The following is a 22,480-nucleotide window of genomic DNA, read 5'->3' as shown; positions in this document are numbered from 1 at the left end:
CTAGTCTCTCTCTGCCCTATACATTTCCTTCACAGACATTTGAAATAAGTCCAGTAGCAATTTCAAGAATTCAAAATGTCTATAATCAAATTGACTGTGCTTGAGAAGCTGAGATGAGCAAAGTAATGAACAGCTGTTCAGCTCATCAAGCACTTTCTGATATCAGCCTGAGGTGTCAAATACTCTTCCCATATCTACTTTCTTAACTATGCAATCCAATTAATTTTATTAAGTAATTGTGTGTTTCAGACAAAGAAACAGGCTGCTCTGGTGGAGCAAAGAAAAATCCTGAAGTTAATATTATCTGGCCAAGTGGCAGTGTTTCAATATTCGGCCACATTCAGCGGCAGCCACTTAACTGGATAACTATTTATCTGGTTAAATAGTTATCCAAGTAAGTGGTGGGCAGGATGAGGCATTCTGGAGTGTGGCTACGTTTTCTGGTTAACTTAGGCCTGGATTCACCAGAATGGTGAATCCTGCGAAAATTGGGGGGGGGGGTTGAAGGGGGGGGGGGCGGGCCTGCGGAAACCCGCAGCCTTCGCACCACTGCGGTGCACCGGCTGCCGGCTTTCGCACCGAATAGCGACACCATAAAAGGTGTAGTTATTCGGCGCGCTACTGCCAACGATAATGTTAGTAACATTATCGCTGGCAGCGAAAACACCACCAACTCCTCCCCTCCCTGACTCCTCCCCTCCCCCTAATTTGCATTATATCGCATGCAAAAAGGCCCTTTTCGCACGCGATAAGGGTTTAGAAAATAACCCCCTTCGCCAAATAAGTTAGACCTGCTCTTGAGCAGATTTAAAGTTCTTAGGTATCTGGGTATGTTCAGCAGCATCACCATGTAGAGGCGTAGCAAAGGTCTCTGGCACCCAGGGCCAATGCATTTGTGTTGCCTCCCCTGCACCCCCACCTTCTCCCCCAAAATTACCCACCAGCGAATCACCTCACGGCACCACTGCGAGGAGTTTCTTTTCACTAGGGAGGGGTGGGAACCACACCAGGGTGTCACCATAAGGCGCCACTGCACAGGGCCAGTGCTAACTTTTTGCAGCCCTGTGGGAACAATTACTGTGCTGGCCACCCCTCATTCTGTTTTTTGTTGTTTTTTTTTACATTTAATTTGTATTCTTTTTCTAATCAGAGTCAGTGCAAAGGTATTAGGCACTTAAGTGAATCTTGCAGCTTTGTACCCAGCCTTCCCCTCATCACAGCCCTCTCCACACGCAATTTCAAATTATGCATTTATAATAAAAGATTGTACCTGAAAAAGGACACTCAAAGTACAATCTTTTGAAATAAAATATCACAACATTATGTATATTATATTTATATGCACTGCTGTGGTATCAACCAAAAAACCCTGCATAAAAGCCAAGAAGACACTTGGAATCCATATGGTATTAGGACTATTGTAATGGTGTAGGCTTGGTCATCAGAAAGCCAGGAGCAAATTAAATTACAATTACAATATAATAAATCTCCCATTCCAAAATAGCACTAACTGTCAACACTCAGACAATTATAATCCTATGAAAAGGTGACCCTTCAAACATTACACCAAGCCCCAACACACCAATACACCTCCTATTAGGAAAACGGAACAAACCAAGCTTCTATAGATCCCAACATAGAAATGACACATTAGCAGAATACTTAACCTCAATCACACATGCAGAACACAGACAAACCCTCACCAAATACAGATTACAGTGACCATAAAGTATAAATGGAAAAGTGCAAACATTAACTGAACTGGAATCTGTAACAAGTCAGACTCTGTAAGTGGTGCACCAATAGAAAAACAGAAACATCATCATTCCTCAGAAAACATCAAACAATAGAATCAAGAAATATAAAGCATCAGTCATAATCATAAAACCTTACTAATAAAAAGAATTAATATTTCAAAAGAGTAGATGAACAGAATAATGTCAATTAAAAACTCCATTTTTTTTAATTTACCAAACTCCAATAAATATTTCAAAACAACATACACATCAAATAACACGCAATTAATTAAAATCAATAAAGATTTTAAAAAATCACTCACTTTCCATTCCTGTGAACTTTTGACTCTGGTTATTCTGAGATTGTTGTGCATTTGTGGGATGAGAAGAGAGGTGCACAAACTTTCTCCTCTCTCATTATACACAAACATTCATCCTCATGCTAGCCCAGACACACACAAATGCTCTTTCAAAACTCACACAAACTTACAGACGCACACATGCTGGCTGGCTCCCTCCCTCAGGTACACATACATACATACTTTGGCTCCCTCTCTCTCAAGCACACACACACAACATGCTGGCTCCCTCTCTCTGACACTCACACACACACACATACACACACACACACATGCTGGCTCCCTTTCTATCAAGTGCACACACTCCTTCACTTGCTCCCTCTCTTGCAAGCATACACACAAATACATGCTGGCTCCCTCTCTTGCAGACACAGAGACACACATGCTGGTTCCCTCTCTCTCAGACACATACTGTAGTTACTCACATACACACGGGCTCCTTTGCTCGCAGACATACACATATGCACACACACTGGTTCCCTCTCTCTCAAGCACATAGATATACACATACACACATTGGTTCCCTCTCAGCAAGCACACACACACACACTGGCTTCCTCACTCTCAGACACAGATGCACACCTATGGTTGCTTACTCTTCTGCAGTTTGGATGCAGCTGCGGACCTCCTCCACTCTGGCTACGGGAGGGGAGCAGATGTTCCGGCAGCCAAGAGCCTTCTGCGCCAGGTGAGATGGGACTCCCAGTGACTGCGGGGACTCTTCCACTCAGGCCGCCGATTGGAATGAGATCCCCCAGCAGCTGTAGGGCCTTCTGTGCGCGGGCTGCTGGGCAGGATGGGATCCCCTGGCTGTCGTGAATGTCTTCTTGGCTTTGGACATAAAGATCCTAGGCACCCCCTACAGCCTGGCATTTGAGGGCCTTGCTCTCCCCCCATCCCTCCCCCCTTGCTATGCCATTGCAGCCGTGCTGCTGAATATCCCAGACAAGTTAGTTGGATTTGTTTATCCGGCTAACTTGTTCAGCCAGATAGTGGCTGAATATGGACCTCTTTATTCCTAAATACCCTTTAATAGTCAAATAACTTTAGGGATGAACTTTCCAATAAAACCAGGTTGTTTTTCCTGTTCAGTTGTTGGTGAGCAGGTAGGTGGAAGGGAATGGAAGTGCTTGCCGGACCGGCTGCACTCTCACTGCAGTATCAGCCTTGCATTATTAGCCATGATTTTTAGAGGGAGCTGTTGCAGGGAGGGCTGAAACCCCTCTTACTTATCTCAGTAAAGCACTAGAAGACTTTCAGTTACAGTCTCAAAAGCTTTGAACCATGTTACTATGGCAACATAACTCCTTTTCGGGCAATAATGTAAGTCAGCCCGCACACCCTGCTACAGATTCCTCTTCTAAACTGGAAAAGCAGAATGCCCATTCATATTTATTATTATATTATCATTTATTAGTATCATTATTAATAAAACATTGAAGATCAGATTAAATAAACTCACTCATATTGGCTGTACAATGTACTACAAAAAGAAAATACATTTTGCTATAGGCTCCCTATCCACCCCATACAAGTGTGTATGTATGTGTGTGTTCATAGTGGAATTGAATGCCCACCAAATATTTCCTAAAATTTCCAAAACATTAACAGTGCCTTCTAATATATCATAATTGTATTCATTTCTTTTTCTAAGCATACCAGCACTTTATTAAACAGTTTTGTTCCTTCTGAACTCAGCAGAAATCTCTGTGCATGTAACAAACTTTGAAATAATCCAACAGGGATGTTCTTGGGGAATTAGTAAAGGTTAAATGACGCAAGGTTTCTAGCATCTTGATTTTATTTTCTCTGTGACTGAATGACAGCATGCACAAGCCCTTCCTCTCAGCTCCCCCCTAAGAGAGAGAGCGAGAGAGAGACTAGAATACTTATTCCATTTTCCCTGGCATCATCAGAGGAGCAGAAATCCCGCAAGTCCTAATGATAATCACTGCACCGCAGGAATCTAAACCCTGGTGCTGAGATCCTCACATTCACTTGCTACTGAAGAGCATAGAGGGGCTTTTTTTTAATCTTTCTCTTTTTTGGATTAGTTAGCTAATCAGTCAGTGCCTTCAAACTTTTCTGTAGAGACATACACTTGCAGTTTTGCACTATGTGTAAGATCTGCCACTGCCAACCTCACGTCCCAGGCTGATTTTTCCCAGAAAACCCATCTCGACAGCAGCTTCCTCAGTGGGTCCCACTGCTGTGCCTCTGGTCTTCTGTACTTCTGAAAGAGCAGGTCTTGAAGGATGGAGGAGGCGATCTGGGCACAGATGACTCTGGAGAAACGTGATTCTCGGGAGCAGAATTTAAGTCTCCCCACCATAGTCCCCAACTTTACGGGAGATCCGGAGGACCTGCTTCGTGTCAACACCCACCTCTCCTCCAAGATCCTCTTCACAATCCTTTATGCCATAATTTTCCTGGTGGGGATTATTGGGAATGTGTTGACCATCTACCTGGTGTTGAAGAAGCAGAGCATGCAGAACCTGCAGGGCACCGCTCACTACCACTTGGTCAGCTTAGCCCTGTCAGATATTCTCATCTTGCTCATCAGCATCCCCATAGAGTTGTATAACTTCATCTGGGTTCATTACCCTTGGCTCTTTGGAGACCTGGTTTGTAGGAGCTACTATTTCCTCCGGGATATTTGCTCCCATGCCACAGTTTTGAATATTGCCAGTCTGAGCTGCGAGAGGTATTTGGCCATCTGTCACCCGATTCGAGCTAAGAGGATCATGTCCAAGAAAAGGACCAAAAAGCTGCTTTCCCTGATCTGGTTGTCTTCTCTTGGATTTTCCCTTCCCATGGCTTTCATCATGGGTGTCAAATACGAGAGCAGGAGCCTCCAGGATGAGCCTGATCCCTCTTTGGTAATCTGCACTGCACTAGTACGAAATGCTACTCTGAAGATCTTCATTCAGGTACAGAAATGCTGATAAGGGTAGATTTTACATACATTTGTGTTCAAAGTTCTCCAGATAATGTTGCTCAAACATGTTTACTCCTAATATGTCCAAACTTTGCAGACAGCATCTATGTAGCTTTTAAGAAAACACATTAACATCATTGTATTTGATTTATTATGGTTTTTAATTTGCTATGGCTTCTATGAAGTTTCAGAATAACTAATGCATAAAGCTGAAACGGTTCTCAGAGTGCAAAGCTTACCAGTAGTGAAATGCTGATTATATTTTACTGAATAGTATTCTAGCATGAAAACTATTTTTATTAGTGCTTCTAAAATATTAACAGTACTATTATTGAAACATCTGCGTTCCCTAGCATTGCCCTATTATGACATGTAATGAGCATTTGGGAAATCAACCTTAGATTTATTCCATTGAATTCCTGGTACCTTTTGACTTTTAGTCTCAGGAATCCAGTAGTGGATTTAAATGAATTTTCCTGTGAAAAACTATTTCTTTATAAATCTATTTCTTAAATTATACATATTTACACTTTAATTTTCAGAGAAATGTATATATTATTGCTAAGAAATTAGTGTAACTATTATGTATATTTTAAGAAACAGTTATCTAAAGAAATATAGTTTCTTACAGGAAAATCCATTTAATCCATTCCTGGTCTCCTATATTATTGCTAGTAAATTATGGTGTAAATGTTAATGCACTGTGAGGGACTTCAAAGGGGCGTGGGATAAACACTGTGGATCCATAAAGTCAAGAGACCGCCAATGTAGAGTGGGTGGCTCACCAGAAAGATGGCTACTGCCCGGAGACAATACCCTTATTAAATAAACATACAGATGCTTACTGTGACTCCAACATCGCTCTAAGCTTCAACGGCAAGAGGAAATGTGGAAAAAAGGATTTGCTATCACAAAGAGGGGAGTAGCTGGCTTGTTACGGCGGTTACTACCCCAAACCAAATAAGCCTAATACTTCACTTTCCAAGCATATACAGCATAGTTCTCTGCTTCAACGGCAGGGGAGAAGTAAAGAGGGTTCGCACTCACAAAGCGGGGAGTAGCTGGCTTATTACGGCGGTTACTACCCCAAACCAAATGTGCCTGATACTTCGCTTTCGATGCATATCCAGCATGGCTCTCTGCTTCATGGCATGGGAGAGGCTGATACATCAAGCATTTCCAGCATAGCTCTCTGCTTCAACAGCAGGGGAATAAGAAAAGCTGAGGCTTCACGCATATCCAGAATAGCTTCAACTGCAGGGGAGAAGAAAAAAAAAAAAAAAAAAGGATTCGCACTCACAAAGCAGGGAGTAGCTGGCTTGTTACGGCGGTTACTACCCTAAACCAAAAGGGCCTGATACTTCACTTTCAATGCATAACCAGCATGGCTCTCCGCTTCAACGGCAGGAGAGAAGAAAAACAACCAATAGGGGCTGTATGACATAGTCTGGGTAAAGGGAATAAACATGGGTGTAGCTTGCTTATTGCAGCAGTTACTACCCCTACTACCCCTAACTAATCAAGCTAGGTATTTCACTTGGATGCAGCTCCATCACTGCTCTCTACATTAATGGTGGGGGTGGAAGGGAAATAGAACCAAGAGTTAAGAGAAAATGATAAGTATGAGAGAAAAAAAATGTGTGAAGCTTGCTGGGCAGACTGGATGGGCCGTTTGGTCTTCTTCTGCCGTCATTTCTATGTTTCTATGTTTCTATGTTATGTATTGGTTTTCCTTACCCTCCCCACTACTATCACTTGCATTTTTTTTTCCTCCCTTCACCACTGCATTTTGTTTTTAATTCTCATATCACCCCATGCTATTTTTATGCTTCTCACCCTTCCTCTACAATGCTGTTATTACTTCCAGGTTCCTTGGTCATGCAGTTCTCCTTACTTTATGGCACGTAGTTGGTGTAAATTCTCTGATCTCATGAGACCACTGGCTGAATGGCTTACAGTAAAAAGAGTCACGCTCCTGGAGAAGATTTGGTTTAGCTGGGGAGGGAAAAAAGTGGTGGGGCTGAACAGGGGGAGAGAGGGAGGGTAGGAGGGAGCATGGTGAAGTTCAGCTTGATGGGAAAGTGATGGGGTCAAGCTGGGCAGAGGCAAAAGAATGAGTGCTGGGAGGGGTAAGCAGGGAGGTGGACAAGCTGGAGCGAAATGAGAGTGGTAGGGTTGAGTTGCACGTGGGTGGAGAGAGAATGGTGAAGGTAAGCTTGGGGAAGAGAAGAGAGTGGTGGGGCTGAGCTGGACAGAGATTATGAACTGGAGGAGATGAGTTGCTTTCATGAGCTAGGAAGAGAAATATTGAGGGGGGTTGAGTAGAGGGAGGTGAGATTGACAAACTGGTCTACAGAATTTGATACTACTCTAGATGAGGTTTTCCCAATGACTTGTACAGTCGTCATCAGCTTTTGTCTACTGGCTAAGCATCTGCCTATGCATACTAGCACTTCTCTGGCTGTAGCCATTGCCTTGTCACATTGTTTTTGCAATCTTGAAATCATCAGATATAATCTCCCTGAGATCCCTTTCCTATATGTACTTCCATATATACTTCCTCCTATCCCCCATCTAAGACACTCCACTAATAACTTTCCTCTCCTTAGAGATAATGCTATTGCTATTTACAACTGCTCAATGCTATCACTTAATCAGTTTCTATCTTGGAACATATTGACCATTACTGTTGTCTAGCACTACCTTGGAGGCTACCCTGAGCATTAAACACATCTGCACAGGAGGAATGGAGGGGTAGCCTAGAGGTTAAAGCAGTAGGTTGAGCACCAGGGAAGCCACTGATGCTCCTTGTGACTTTGGCATGCCTTGTCACTCTCTATTGCCTCAGCAAATTTAGGGGATCATTTACTGAGCCACAGTATTTTCCCAGGAGGAGAAAAATATCATGGAGTTTACTAAGTTGCAGTACTCAGTACCATAGTTTAAGAAACCCTGCAGTATTTTCCCAATCAGTAAAATACTAAGGGGAAAAAATATTGCAGATTAGTTGCCCCACATATTCCACGCGATAGTAGCCCTAATACCTAGGGTTGCCATCTTGTTAAAGGGCCACGGTGGTTTGAAGTCCCTCCTGCCTCAAAGGTGAAAACATCCCTCAGGGGTCTTCTGAGACACACCCCTTGCTGTTGCGCTGGAGGTGGACCCTTGGCCTGGTGCAGGATTGGTACGGCCCTCTGGTCAGACCCAGAGACCGCCTGCCACCAGGGGACGGAGCACACAAGGAGACAGAGGCTAGCTGGAGCTTCACCAATAGCAATCTGGGGTTTCCGGAGGTTGAGCCCTTAGGTACCCGGACTGCCTGGACTTAGGTGGGTCTTGGAGAGTCTCCCGGAGAGGTAGCGGAGAGGTGTGCCCACCACAAGCAAAGGTGTGTGGCTGGTGAGGAATGAAGGAACTAGACCTGAACCAGAAACGTCGGAGATCTCTGGAATGTAGCAAGAGATGTAGGTCCTCCGGGTGAGATAGGCAGCGCCTACAGGTCTAGTCAGCTGTAGGCCATGGATAGTGTCCGAGCAGGCTGGTCTGGAGGTCACAGGAGCAGAGTATCCGAGTGTAGCACAAGGGTCAAAGCCAGGGTATCCGTCTGTGGGTAGTCAGCCAAAGCAAGGGTCAGTTCCAATATCGGTCCATACATAGTCAAGATGAGCAAAGGTCAGTTCCAGGCGGCAGTCAAGCATGGTCAGGAGGCAAGCAGTGGTCGGTTCCAGGCAGTGGTCAAACATAGTCAGAAGGCACGCAATGGTCGACTCTAGGCAGTGGTCAAACGTGGTCAGGCAAGAGGAGGTCAGTACCGTGAATCAGTCCGAGGAGGTACAACAAGAGGAGGAACGAAGAGCAGGAATCAGGAGAGACGCTGGAACACAGGAAGGACCACAGGAAAACAGGATCGCAGGAGCACTGGAACAAGACTGGAACAAGGAAGCAGGTGATGCAGGAATAAGGACAGCAAACTAGTAACACCGAGGTGTCGACCCGATTGCCAAGGCAAGGTTCTGGGGACACGGCCTCGCCTTTTATACAGGAACTATGTGATGTCATCACTGGGCGTTGCGGTCCGGGTTCCTGCGCTGGGCCCTTTAAAGGGATGCACAGTCCGCGTGTGCGAGTACGCCTAGGGGCAGGGCTGATGCTGTGGAGGACGCTGAACCCCGGCGTGAGGAGCGCTGAGAGTCGGAAGGCCCTAACGGGCCTGGGGATGCCTGGGAGCGCCGCGGACAGTGAGAGCTAGCTGCGGCTGCCAGAGATGAGGAGCCGGAGCTGATGGAAGGCAGCGCAAGGTGAGCAGGCCTGGTCGCGGCACCAATGCAGCCAGGATGCGCAACACTTGCAGTCTCTACAGTTGGAGATAATCTTCATGAAAATAACATGGCTTGCAATTTTTCAGGCAAGCTGCATTGTTCTATTACCAAGAAAATGCCTAGAAGTGAGCTACATTTCAAGCATTTACAATTCATTTGCATGCAAAGCACCAGGACCGGATGGTATACACACCAGAGTTCTGAAAGAACTAAAAAATGAAATTTCAGACCTATTAGTAAAAATTTGTAACTTATCATTAAAATCATCCATTGTACCTGAAGACTGGAGGTATCCCAATATTTAACCCCAATATTTAAAAAGGGCTCCAGGGGCGATCCGGGAAACTACAGACCGGTTAGCCTGTCTTCAGTGCCAGGAAAAATAGTGGAAAGTGTTCTAAACATCAAAATCACAGAACATATAGAAAGACATGGTTTAATGGAACAAAGTCAGCATGGCTCTACCCAGGGCAAGTCTTGCCTCACAAATCTGCTTCACTTTTTTGAAGGAGTTAATAAACATGTGGATAAAGGTGAACCGATAGATATAGTATAGTTGGATTTTCAGAAGGCGTTTGACAAAGTTCCTCATGAGAGGCTTCTAGGAAAAGTAAAAAGCCATGGGATAGGTGGTGATGTCCTTTCATGGATTGCAAACTGGCTAAAAGACAGGAAACAGAGAGTAGGATTAAATGGACAATTTTCTCAGTGGAAGGGAGTGGACAGTGGAGTGCCTCAGGGATCTGTATTGGGACCCTTACTTTTCAATATATTTATAAATGATCTGGAAAGAAATACGACGAGTGAGATAATCAAATTTGCAGATGACACAAAATTGTTCAGAGTAGTTAAATCACAAGCAGATTGTGATAAATTGCAGGAAGACCTTGTGAGACTGGAAAATTGGGCATCCAAATGGCAGATGAAATTTAATGTGGATAAGTGCAAGGTGATGCATATAGGGAAAAATAACCCATGCTATAATTACACAATGTTGGGTTCCATATTAGGTGCTACAACCCAAGAAAGAGATCCAGGTGTCATAGTGGATAACACATTGAAATCGTCGGTTCAGTGTGCTGCGGCAGTCAAAAAAGCAAACAGAATGTTGGGAATTATTAGAAAGGGAATGGTGAATAAAACGGAAAATGTCATAATGCCTCTGTATCGCTCCATGTTGAGACCGCACCTTGAATACTGTGTACAATTCTGGTCGCCGCATCTCAAAAAAAGATATAATTGCGATGGAGAAGGTACAGAGAAGGGCTACCAAAATGATAAGGGGAATGGAACAACTCCCCTATGAGGAAAGACTAAAGAGGTTAGGACTTTTCAGCTTGGAGAAGAGACGACTGACGGGGGATATGATAGAGGTGTTTAAAATGAGAGGTCTAGAAAGGGTAGATGTGAATCAGTTATTTACTCTTTCGGATAGTAGAAAGACTAGGGGGCATTCCATGAAGTTAGCATGGGGCACATTTAAAACTAATCGGAGAAAGTTCTTTTTTACTCAACGCACAATTAAACTCTGGAATTTGTTGCCAGAGGATGTGGTTAGTGCAGTTAGTATAGCTGTGTTTAAAAAAGGATTGGATAAGTTCTTGGAGGAGAAGTCCATTACCTGCTATTAAGTTCACCTAGAGAATAGCCACTGCCATTAGCAATGGTAACATGGAATAGATTTAGTGTTTGGGTACTTGCCAGGTTCTTGTGGCCTGGATTGGCCACTGTTGGAAGCAGGATGCTGGGCTTGATGGACCCTTGGTCTGACCCAGTATGGCATTTTCTTATGTTCTTAAAGCAGGTCATTTCCATTTTGGCATTATTGAGGGTGGAATATAATATGCACAATATTTAAAATGTTGTGGTTTATTGTTATTGCTTTTATTACCATGTGATAAATGCTTAATACAGCTTGAAAAGTGACCCCCTTAGATTGTAAACCATTTGGCAAAGGGACCTACCAACTGTACCTGAATTTGTAACATGCCTTAAGCTTGCAATTGGAAAGGAGAGTCATTAAATCTAAAATTCCAAATCAAATCCATAGGGAAATGGAGTTTCATCTCCCCCTATATAAGGTCTCCAACTCTGCAATACCTGCCCCACACTGGCACCTTGCCAGTTTTGGCAGGAAATGGGGAGGGTCCGAGGGATGGGGGACAGGTAGCCCTATTTTGTCCTCATACTGGGGGGAAGGGGAGACGTGTCCAAATACCATATTTATGTTAAAATCGAGACCGGGGTTAAATGCCGGCACAACTTAAATCTTTAAAAAGGGATGTGTATGTGTGTGCGGTGGGGCGGGCCTTAGCATTAGCTTTAGTGAGTAGGAAAGGGATTGGGCTACTGATAATCTATCTTTTTTGGTGAGGACAGACATAGCCGTTTATGTTTTTAAGTTATCTGGCTACATGTAGCCAGACAACTTTAAGCAAGTATATTCAGCAGGACGTTTTACTCCGTTGAATATATGGGATGAGTTATCTGGCTAACATTAGTCATATAAGTTGTTCACTAACTGAATATGGAGTTCATTATGCCTAAGGTTAACAAAGTTACACCTTTTCTTCATTTCCATCCTCTATCCCAGGCGTTGCAAACTCCAGTCCTCAAGAGCCACACAATGGCATGTTTTTCAGGATATCTACAATTAATATGCATGAGAATTTGCATGCACTGTCTCCATTATATACAAATATATCTCATGCATATACACTATGGATATCCTGGAAAGCAGACCTGTTTGCGGCTCTTGAGGACTGGAGTTCACCACGCCTGAGAGAAGATGGAAATGAAGAAAAAGTGTAATCTTTGTGTTTATCCTCTGTGTTTATCCCATGCCCCTTTGAATTCCATTACCATTCTTGTCTTCACCACCTCTTGCAGGAGGGCATTCCATGCATCCACCACCCTGTCCTTGAAGAATATTTCCTGACATTGTTCCTGAGTCTACTCCCTTGGAGTTTCAGATCATGACCCCTGGTTTTACTGCTTCCTTTCCATTGGTGAGACCGCACCTTGAATACTGTGTACAATTCTGGTCGCCACATCTCAAAAAAGATATAATTGCGATGGAGAAGGTACAGAGAAGGGCTACCAAAATGATAAGGGGAATGGAACAGCTCCCCTATGAGGAAAGACTAAAGAGGTTAGGGCTGTTCAGCTTGGAGAAGAGACGACTGAGGGAGGATATGATAGAGGTGTTTAAAATCATGAGAGGTCTAGAACGGGTAGATATGAATTGGTTATTTACTCTTTCGGATAGTAGAAAGACTAGGGGGCACTCCATGAAGTTAGCATGGGGCACATTTAAAACTAATCGGAGAAAGTTCTTTTTTACTCAACGCACAATTAAACTCTGGAATTTGTTGCCAGAGGATGTGGTTAGTGCAGTTAATATAGCTGCGTTTAAAAAAGGATTGGATAAGTTCTTGGAGGAGAAGTCCATTACCTGCTATTAAGTTCACTTAGAGAATAGCCACTGCCATTAGCAATGGTAACATGGAATAGACTTAGTTTTTGGGTACTTGCCAGGTTCTTATGGCCTGGATTGGCCACTGTTGGAAACAGGATGCTGGGCTTGATGGACCCTTGGTCTGACCCAGTATGGCATTTTCTTATGTTCTTATGTTCTTATGGAAAAATTGTTGATTCTTGTGCATCAGTTATACCTTTAAGGTATTTAAAAGACTGTATCGGATCTCCGCTCTTTCTCCTCTCTTCCAACATATACATATTCAGGTTTTCCAATCTCATCTGATGAGTCTTTGGTGCAGACCCCATACCATTTGAATTGCCTTTCTCTGCACTGCTTCCACTTGGCAACAAGTTCTTCCTGCTCACTTCAGGCCTCCTGTGTGGACTAGCCCTTCAAGTAGCCTTCTTGTCTTCCTTCTTCTACCTTGACCTCGGACTGGAATTGACCTCGCCTTCATCCGCCTGCCCAGACCTCGGACCAGAATTGACCTCGCTTTCAGCCACCTGCCCAGACCTTGCCCTCAGCCGCCTGCACAGACCTTGGAACGGAATTGACTTCATCTTCAGCCATCGCCCTACCTCCTCCTCAGGCCACTCTGTGGCCTGAGGTGGAGTTGGCGCAACCTGTGGGGCAAACCCCGCAGGTCTCCACCATTGGGAGGTGAGGCCGGTTGGGAAGCAGAGGCAAATGGACACTCCACTAGGGCCAGCCCACATTCCCCGCAGGTTGAGCCATTGGGTGCCAGGGCCAGTTGGACTTAGGTGGCCTTTCTGCATGGCTGGTCCCGAAGGGCGGCCAAGGAGGTAGGGCCTGCCGCTGCAAGGCGAACCCCCGAGGAAACCAGGACAGTCAGACTGCGGGTAAGAGAGTGCACCTGCGGCCTGTTAGTGCTGGAGGCACTAACACTCTGTCTCTATCCTTTTTGAATTATATTCATCAGAATGAACACAGTATTCCAGGTGAGGCTTCACCTACAACATTTACAGGAGATTTACCATATCCTTTTCCCTGCAGGTTATTCCTCGCTATGCAGTCCAGCATCCCTCTGGCTATAGCCATTGCTTTGTCTTTAATGAAAAATGAATTGACTCACCATAAAACTGAATTAGCTACAATTAAGGAATTAGCAACCACCAGGGAAACCTCACCCATTTTGCAGTATTCAGGAATATTTTCCCCATTACCACAGAAAATTCAGAAACCCAGAAACAAGTGGTTGACAGTGGGCTCAGGTAGGATAAAACCTGTGAACCAAAGACACTCATTCTTCACAATTGTGCAGCATAGAGGTCCTCCTCCACTTGCACAGATCAACCAGAAAGGCAAGAATAAATGGATTATAATGGGCTCTGGTAGGATAAGACCTGTGATGCAGAGACTCTCAATCTCTCTAGTGACACAAGTACAAAATACCTTCTCTGTATTAGAAAATGAAGAAGCTCTAGCAATGGAGACTGAAGTGGTATATGAAAGAAAAGAAGAAACCCAATATGCACAGAAATTCCATAACACAACCAAAAACCATAAGAAAAAGCTCATTGTGCTGAGTGACTCGGTCATCAGAGGCACTCATTTGGAAATTCTTTTTGAGGGGATGGCCCTCCCCTCCCGGCCAGCTGCCAGTGGCCATCCCGGCCACTGGCAGCTGGGATGGCCGCAGCTGCCAGTGGCCGGTCCCCCCTCACCTCTTCCGCAGATGTCAGGGACTCTGGGTCCCACACGGCCGTGGGGAGACACCCCCGCCACACACGCCAGGTCCCAGCTGCTTTCACAGCTTCCACTGCCGGACCTTCATCCCCTCCCGCGGCGGGGAAGATGACCACTGACCTCTTCTTCAAGGCACAGGGCCGCAGTTCAACTCCTCCGACAGCCCTCTCCGAGCCAGGTCCCTCCTAGCGCTCGGCCGGGCCTCCTGCAGAAATTTAAAGGGGCCAGCCTCACTAATTGCAGCCTAGCCCATGGATGATGTCTGGAGCCTGGGGCTATTTCAAGGAGCCTCCCCTTTCAGTTCCTTGACATGGCAATGAGTCTTCTTTGCTTCGGTGAGGTCTTTTGCTTCCTTGGTACCGTGGTTCCTGTTCCTGCCTTCCGAGTCCTGTCCCTTCCTCCTGAGTCCTGCTCCCTCTCCAGTTCCTCCAGATGGATCTTCTGGGTTCTGACCTCGGACTGGCTTCGGTGACTCTTCTGGCTTCTGACCTCGGATTGGCTATCGGTGATTCTCTGGTCTCGGACTTTGGACTGGCTATAGGCGACTCTCTGGCTCTTGACTCCGGACTGGCTATCGGCGACTCTCTGGCATCTGACCTTGGGCTGACTATCTTCACTTCCTTCAGCTGCAATTCCACCAGCTTCACAGGGGTCCACCTAAAACCAGCCGGCCCCATGCGCCCAAGGGCTCAACCCGCGGGGAACGGGGTTGGTATTGGCGAACCCTCAGCTGGCCCCTGCATCAGTTCAGCCTTGCCTTCCGATGGTAGGGACCTGTGGGGGTTTACCCGCACAGGTAGCGCCAACTCCTCCTCGGGCAAGGGGTCCACATTCTCCTCCGTGAGCATAACAGTCTGAGGTAGGAAAAGGGATCCTAAGTGAAAAATTCAAACCATATGCCATAAGGCATTTAAATTAGAGGATGGGGTAGCAGAAGAAAACTGAAATGTCATCCCCAACATCTCCACGAAATGGGTGAAGAAATTAACAAAAATCAGCTGCATAGGGCAGAAAAGATGTCCATGAAGATCGTAAGCTGAAAGAGAGAAGCTAGAAAGCTGTGAGCACAAATTCTCGTAGTCTGGGCAAGAAAATCCCAGATCTGCAGGCTCTAATAGTGGAAGCGGATCTGGACATCATTGCTGTTACAGAGACATGGTTCAAGGAGTCACATGACTGGGATGCATGCATCCCAGGCTAGAACTTATTAAGGAAGGACAAAGAGGACAGGAAAGGGAGAGGAGTAGCGCTTTATGTCAGAAGTAATATCCAAACCTTGTTGGTAAATTATAGAGTGACCATCATATAGCACTTCAGGCTTATTTTAAATGAACCCTGTTACAGTGCTAGGGCTTCATAATCATCAGTCACCCTATGGTTTTGTGGATTCTTGATATAAAGCTATCCACAAAACCATAGAGTGACTGATGATTATGAAGCCCTAGCACTGTAACAGGGCTCATTTAAAATAAGCCTGAAGTGCTATATGATGGTCACTCTATAATTTATCAACAAGGTTTGGTTATGCCCTTACAGTAATAGCAAGATCTTAATATATTGGACATTTGTGAGTTTCATGCTATAGTGGGGGTTTTTTGTTCTTTTGTATTGCACTAGAAGTAATATCCAAGCAATTGAAATGCAAGGGACATGGGGTAGGAAAGAAGCATTATGGGTTGTCTAAAAACAAGAAGATGGTGCTTTCATTTACATTGGTGTGGTCTACAGGACTCCAATCCAGACAGAAGAGCTGGATAGAGATCTAATCGAAGACATCCAAAAGATGGGAACGAAAGGAGAAGTGTTGCTCATTGGAGATTTTAATCTGCTGGATGTGCATTGGAGTATCCTTTCTGCGGAATCTACAAGAAGTAGAGAGAGTGGATGCCCTGCAAGGGGCTCTGCTCAAACAAGATAGGGTGTGATATTCGACCTACTGCTCACAAATGGGGATAAAGGGGTAGATTTTAAAAGGAGTGCGCGCTTCCTGGAGCGTGCACACGGACGCACCAATTTTATAACATGCGCGTGCCGGTGTAGACTGGGAGGGAACTTCCCTACCCCCCTGTCCATACTCCCTCCCTCTTCCCCTGTCCTTCCCACCCCCTAAACCCTTTACCCTACCTTTCCCTTTTTTTGTTATGTTGCTTACTGCTCCATTGGAGCAGAAGCAATTTGCATGTGCCAGCTGACTACTGGCTCAAGCTTCCCCAGCACGGCGGCAAATGGCTGCTGTACCGGCCACCTCCAAGCCCCACCCCTCCCAGCCCCCAGACCACCCCTTTCTTGGTAATAGAATCAGGGCTGGTGCAAGAAGAGCCAGGCCCAAAGAAAGGGGTGGTCTGGGGGCAGGGGGTTACGCGCATGGCCGGGCCCCTTTAAAAATGCGTGCAGCATGCGCAAGGCCCAGCCATGCACATAATCCCCATTCTTTGTCCGTGGCCAATTAAAAATGTGCCCGAATGTCTCTAATGTCCGGACAGGTACCACCTGAGAACAAGTAATCATCAGATGGTATGGTTTGATATTGCAAATAAGATACAGAGAAGTCACACGAAGACCCAAGTTCTGAATTTCAAAAATACGGACTTTGACAAAATGGGGATATACCTGGAGGAAGAAGTAGATGGCTGGGAGCAAATGGGTGAGGTGGAACAACAGTGGGCCAAATTAAAAGGAATTACAAAGGTAACAAATCTATATGTTAGAAAAGTAAACAAAAATACAGGAAGAAGGAAACCAATTGGGTTCTCAAAGGAGGTGACTGAAAAAATAAAGGCAAAAAGATCAGCTTTCAGGAAGAATAAAAGATCCCAAAAAAAGGAACACAGGGAAAAATACCTGGCAAAACTGAGGGAAACCAGCCTTTGAGTTTTCTTAGATCACATTTCATTCTCTCTGCTCCTTTAGATTTGTCAACTGTTGCAGATCGTAGTGTCACCCGCAAAAAAAACCAAACCTTCCCTTCTAATCCCCTCAGCAATATCGCTGACAAAGATATTGAACAGAACAGGTCCCAGAACTGACCCACGAGGCACTCCACTTATCAGCGTTCTCTCTTAAGAGTAAGTTTAATTTACCAGCACGTGCTGTCAGCTGTCAATCAACCAATTTGTAATCCACTCCATTATCTTGGGACCCATTCCCAGGCTTCTCATTTTATTCATGAGCCTCTTTTGCAGGGCTATATCAAAAGTGTTGCTGAAATCCTTGTAAACTACATTCAGTGCTCTTCCTTGATCTTATTCTCTAGCCATCCAATCAAAAAAAAAAATCAATTAGGTTTGTTTGAACAACCTTCTTCTAATAAAATCATGTTGCCTCTAATCTTGAAGGTTTGGTTTGGTTTGTACATAGTTCACTATCTTTTCCTTCAGCAAAGTCTCCATTGCATTTACTCCTGCTCTGAGCTGGAGTAATATATTCAGGGTTGAGGAATCTGGAAGGCAAAGAAAAGGAATGTAAATGTGCAGATGAATAACCCCTTATGGGCTTTGTGGTGGTTCTTGTGTGTTTTGATTTTCTTTTTTTTAGAGTTCTGCTAAATATTCTTTGTTTTCAAAAACTCTGTTTACAACAGCTGATATTTAGTAAAACATGACTTTCCCAAAACATTAGTCCTCTCAAGGTCAAAAACATGGTGAATCGATCTCCAAGTGACTTGGGAATCTGCTGTGAAATTTATAGGAGATTTTCTGAGTTAAAATCCAATAAAGTTCAAAGTAGTGTAGAGAATTTTAAGGATTTGTACCTACAGATACATTTGAAATTTTTAAGCACAAGTAGTCTGTGTAGGGACAGACATGGCTTTTGGAACAAAAATGTAGGGACTGTCATTTTATAAATAACGAAAGGGAGCTCTTAAAACATAAATCACAGCATTATCCCTGTTCTCAGACATCATTCCTGTTGCGCGTCCCAGCCACGTGGGTGCCGCAACCGGGCCTGCTCACCTCGCACTGCCCTCAATCAGTGCCGGCCTCACCGCTGCCGCCAGCTCCTGGTGTCCCCAATGCTCACCATGGCCTGCCTCGACTTCCTCCTCGCTACGGGCCTCGCAGTGGAGCTCCCACTGGCGCTCTGCGTCTTCGGCCACCTCGGCCCTGCCCCTAGGCGTGCTCGTGGCCGACGTCTCACTATTTAAAGGGCCAAGTGCAGGAATCCAGATCTGGACGCGAAGTGATGGCATCACTTAGCCTGACTATAAATAGTGAGGCTCTGTCCCCAGGACCTCTTCTTGGCAATCGGGTCAACACCATTGGTGTAGTATTTTGCCTTTTCCTGTGTTCCAGCGTCTCTGTGTGCCTGAGTCTCCGTGTGTTCCTGTATCCGTCTCAGGTAGTACCTTCTCGGACTGATCTCTGGTACTGACCTCTGCCTGCCTGACCATTCTCTTGACTGCTGCCTGGAACTGACCACTGCCTGCCTGACCATTCTCTTGTCTGCTACCTGGAACTGACCCTCGCTTGCCTTGACTATGCTCGGACTGACCTTGGTATTGACCCCTGCTTTGGCTGACCACTTTGAGACTGATACTCTGGCTCTGACCCTTGCGCTTCACTCGAACACTCTCTTCTTGCCTACTGAGGCTACCAGACCAACCTGCTTGGAATCTACCTTCAGCTTCCACCTGACTAGACCCGCAGGTGCTGCCTGCCTTGCCCAGAGAACCTTCCTGAACTGTTACCTCCCTGAGGTCTCCGGAGCTTCCAGTTCGGGTCTAACCCTTCCTCTCTGCATCAGCCATGCATCCTTGCTTGTGGTGGGCACACCCCTCTGCTACCTCTCCGGGAGACCATCTGAGGCCCACCTAAGTCCAGGCGGTCCAGGTACCCAAGGGCTCAACCTGCGGAAACCCTGGACTGTTATTGGTGAAGCTCCAGTTAGCCTCTGCCTCCTCGTGTGCTCTGCCTCCTGGTGGCAGGCGCTCTCTGGGTCCGACCAGAGGGTCATACCAATCCTGCACCAGGCCAAGGGTCCACCTCCAGTGCAACAATTCCTTACTAGTTCTGCCTGATCTGTTCTATTACATAGTGTGAACAGAGTATTGTTTTAGAATTCTTAATTTTTCTGATTGAGTGAAAATCCTGGTCATTGTTAAAAATGAGGCATATAATAGTAATGTTATAATAATATAGTCATTTAAACATGCAAAGAATAAAATATCTCGCTTTATCAAAATAGATTTGTAATACATTTGTATTAGCTTATGAATTTTTTCTGAAACATGAGGGTATTTTCTTCAGTGGTAAGGAGTCTGAAAATAAAAAAGGTCAACAACATTGGTACAAGTGAGTTAAGAGATGTGCAGCAGCATGCACAGATTCATAGGAATCTGACAAGAGTGTGATATTCTGAATGCTTCCACTATGGCCCCTTGAAGTGGAGTGAGATCGCCATCTTATTTCACGTAAGTCACCTGAGCAGAGATTTGGACTGTGCGCCAAGAGGTTAAAGGCTTTCGGGCGGATTTTAAAAGCCCTGTTCGCGTAAATCCGCCCGGATTTATGCGAGCAGGACCTTGCGCGCCGGCGCGCCTATTTTCCATAGGCCGCCGGCACGCGCAGAACCCCGGGACGCGTGTAGGTCCCGGGGTTTTCTGAAGGGGGCGTGTCGGGGGCGGGGCTGAACGACACAACGTTTTGGGGGCGGGACGCGACGTTTCGGAGGCGGGCCCCAGGGCGTGGTTTCGGCCCGGGGCGTTTCGGAGGCGTGGCCGCGCCCTCCGGAACCGCCCCGGGGCCGGCGCCATCTTTAAAAATGGCGCGGGCCATCCAGTGCACCTACCATGTGACAGGGGCCGACCAATGGCACCGATAGCCCCTGTCACATGGTAAGAGCAAAGGGCCATCAGCACCATTTTGATTAGTGGCAGCCGACAGCCCGAGCGCGGGAGAATGCTCCCGGGACCCCTGCTGGACCAACAGGGATTTAAAAATTTGGGGGGGGGGGGTCCGGAGCGTGGGGGGATACTAACAGACTCATTTTAAAGGGTCAGGTTGTGTTTTTAGGTTGTGTCCTTTCTTCCCGCTCCCCCCCCCCATAGCGATAAGAAAACCCACTAAATTAATCGTGGGATTTCCTATCGCTATCGGGGACCCCCCGATATCTGACGATATTGAAAATATCGGACGATATTTTCAATCGTTAGATAAACGATTCACATCCCTATACAACACAGGAGCAGTTTTGCTTAATGGAAAGGTCATAAGGAGTGTCATGTATATTGTAATAAGATTAATAATAAGGTTCAAGCCTTGGACCTAACCTGGCCTCAGATCACCAATATTTACCCTTCTTTGCATCCTTGCCTCAGACAGTAAACTTTTTTAAAATTTTATTTGCCTGACCACGCCAAATATCTATTCACCACAGTTTACAGGCTCAAATTAGAGGAACTGACCCCTTACAATTATAGAATTCATCTAAGGAAAGACTCAAAAACCTCATAACCAAAGCATTCTCCATGTTCACTTAAGATGTAGCCCTTGGGTTTGTGTTTTGAAATGTTCTGAATTTGAAGACCTTTTTTTTATGCTTTGTGTAAGCACATCAAATGAATGCTAAGGGCTAAAGCACTTAAATTTAATCTGACGGTACAGTATGGGAGTGTTAGTTGGTGGGAGCTCTCCTGTGAAAACTATTTGGAGAGAAATCCTGAAAGGAGCGGGGAGGTGAGTACAGAGGATGATAAGCGCAAGCGTAGATATCACAGCAGGAGGAGACTTTTCTCTCTGCTGTGAGAATCACTCACTGCTGGAACTGCTCTGAGAGACCCAAGCTGAGAAACCCAATACTTTGACAACTTTATGATATTTTTTTCTGTCTGATGTGAAGAAGAATACTTAATGCAGCTTTTCGGAATCAATTTGCTGTTTTGTGAGACTCACAAGCTCTTCTGCTTTCAGCAGCCTGGATAGATTTTTGTGGTTGGTTTTTTTTTTTTTCTGTAAGGGAAGAGAATGAGTTAGACTCAGAGAACGTGATTCTCTAATAACAATGAACTCATATGTATCTTGATAGCCTCCATAAGTGCTGAATGTGTATGCATTTGTAAATTATGAATAGATATTAATGCCACCTTACATTTCGGCCTGTTTTCTGCACTTTCAGGTGAATGTTCTTGTGTCCTTCCTGATGCCTCTCTCCCTCGTTGCATTCCTGAACTATGTGACAGTAGCTCGCCTGGAGGCTCTGTGCTCCCGTACATCGGCCGCCTCCATCAAGATCCCACTGCCCACTCGGAAAACAAGCCAGACCGCAATCCCAGGGTCCACCACCTCTGGCCAGAAAAAGCAGCTGCTCTCTGCCACGGGATCCCCTTCCTACCGGAAGGACAGTCTGATGGTGTCCAATGAATCCCATCGAATTCAGGCTCTCCAGCACAGCATCATTATGCTCAGTTAAGAAAGCAGCCTTTTTTTTTTTTTTTAGCACTATTTATTGAAAGATGATAATGATGAAGAGGAAACGGATGCAATAATACTGATTAGGGAGATGATGAGAAGAATCCCTGTGGTTTGATTTTCTGCTGGAAGATTTTGCTCATACTGATATCCAAGGAGAATACTATTGGATGACTCTTCCAGCACTCTTGCATTTCAGGGATTCTTTTCTCTATCTCACCTTCCCATTTTTAACAGGGGAAAATATTCTTAGCTAAGGGACCTTTTGCATTCCTCAACTCAGTGTCTTCCCTAAAAAGCTAACATTTTGATTCCTTGTATGCTCCCATAGCTGTCGTCTCCCTTCCGTCATTCTCCCTAACTACAGCCTCAGCTCTTCGATTCTTGCTTACTTTTGCCAGGACCTGGCACAATATAAAAAAAAAAAGAAGCAAATTTATCATTTTCTCTGACTCACCTCCATTTTAACAATTTCCTCCAGCTGGTTTGGTGCTTGCCCCTCATTCCTGTGATCTGTGTGAAATGAAGGAGCAA

The 22,480-nt window shown here is 45.3% G+C and overlaps 1 protein-coding gene across 1 annotated transcript in view; it reads left to right on the top strand.

The window, feature by feature from the left end:
* Positions 1–4,350: 4,350 nt before the first annotated feature.
* The window catches only part of NTSR2 (neurotensin receptor 2), a 31,294-nt gene continuing 13,164 nt past the window's right edge, over positions 4,351–22,480 (top strand). The window contains exons 1-2 of the mRNA XM_029596876.1: positions 4,351–5,025; positions 21,654–21,942. Of these exons, the coding sequence (XP_029452736.1) occupies positions 4,351–5,025; positions 21,654–21,942 (964 nt within the window). The remainder of the gene's footprint in view (positions 5,026–21,653; positions 21,943–22,480) is intronic.

The sequence above is a fragment of the Rhinatrema bivittatum genome, chromosome 3, assembly GCF_901001135.1.
Source record: "Rhinatrema bivittatum chromosome 3, aRhiBiv1.1, whole genome shotgun sequence".
NCBI classification, from domain to species: Eukaryota; Metazoa; Chordata; class Amphibia; order Gymnophiona; family Rhinatrematidae; genus Rhinatrema; species Rhinatrema bivittatum.
The sequence above is the reverse complement of the archived record's forward strand: the minus strand, read 5'-3'. Positions and strand labels throughout refer to the sequence as shown.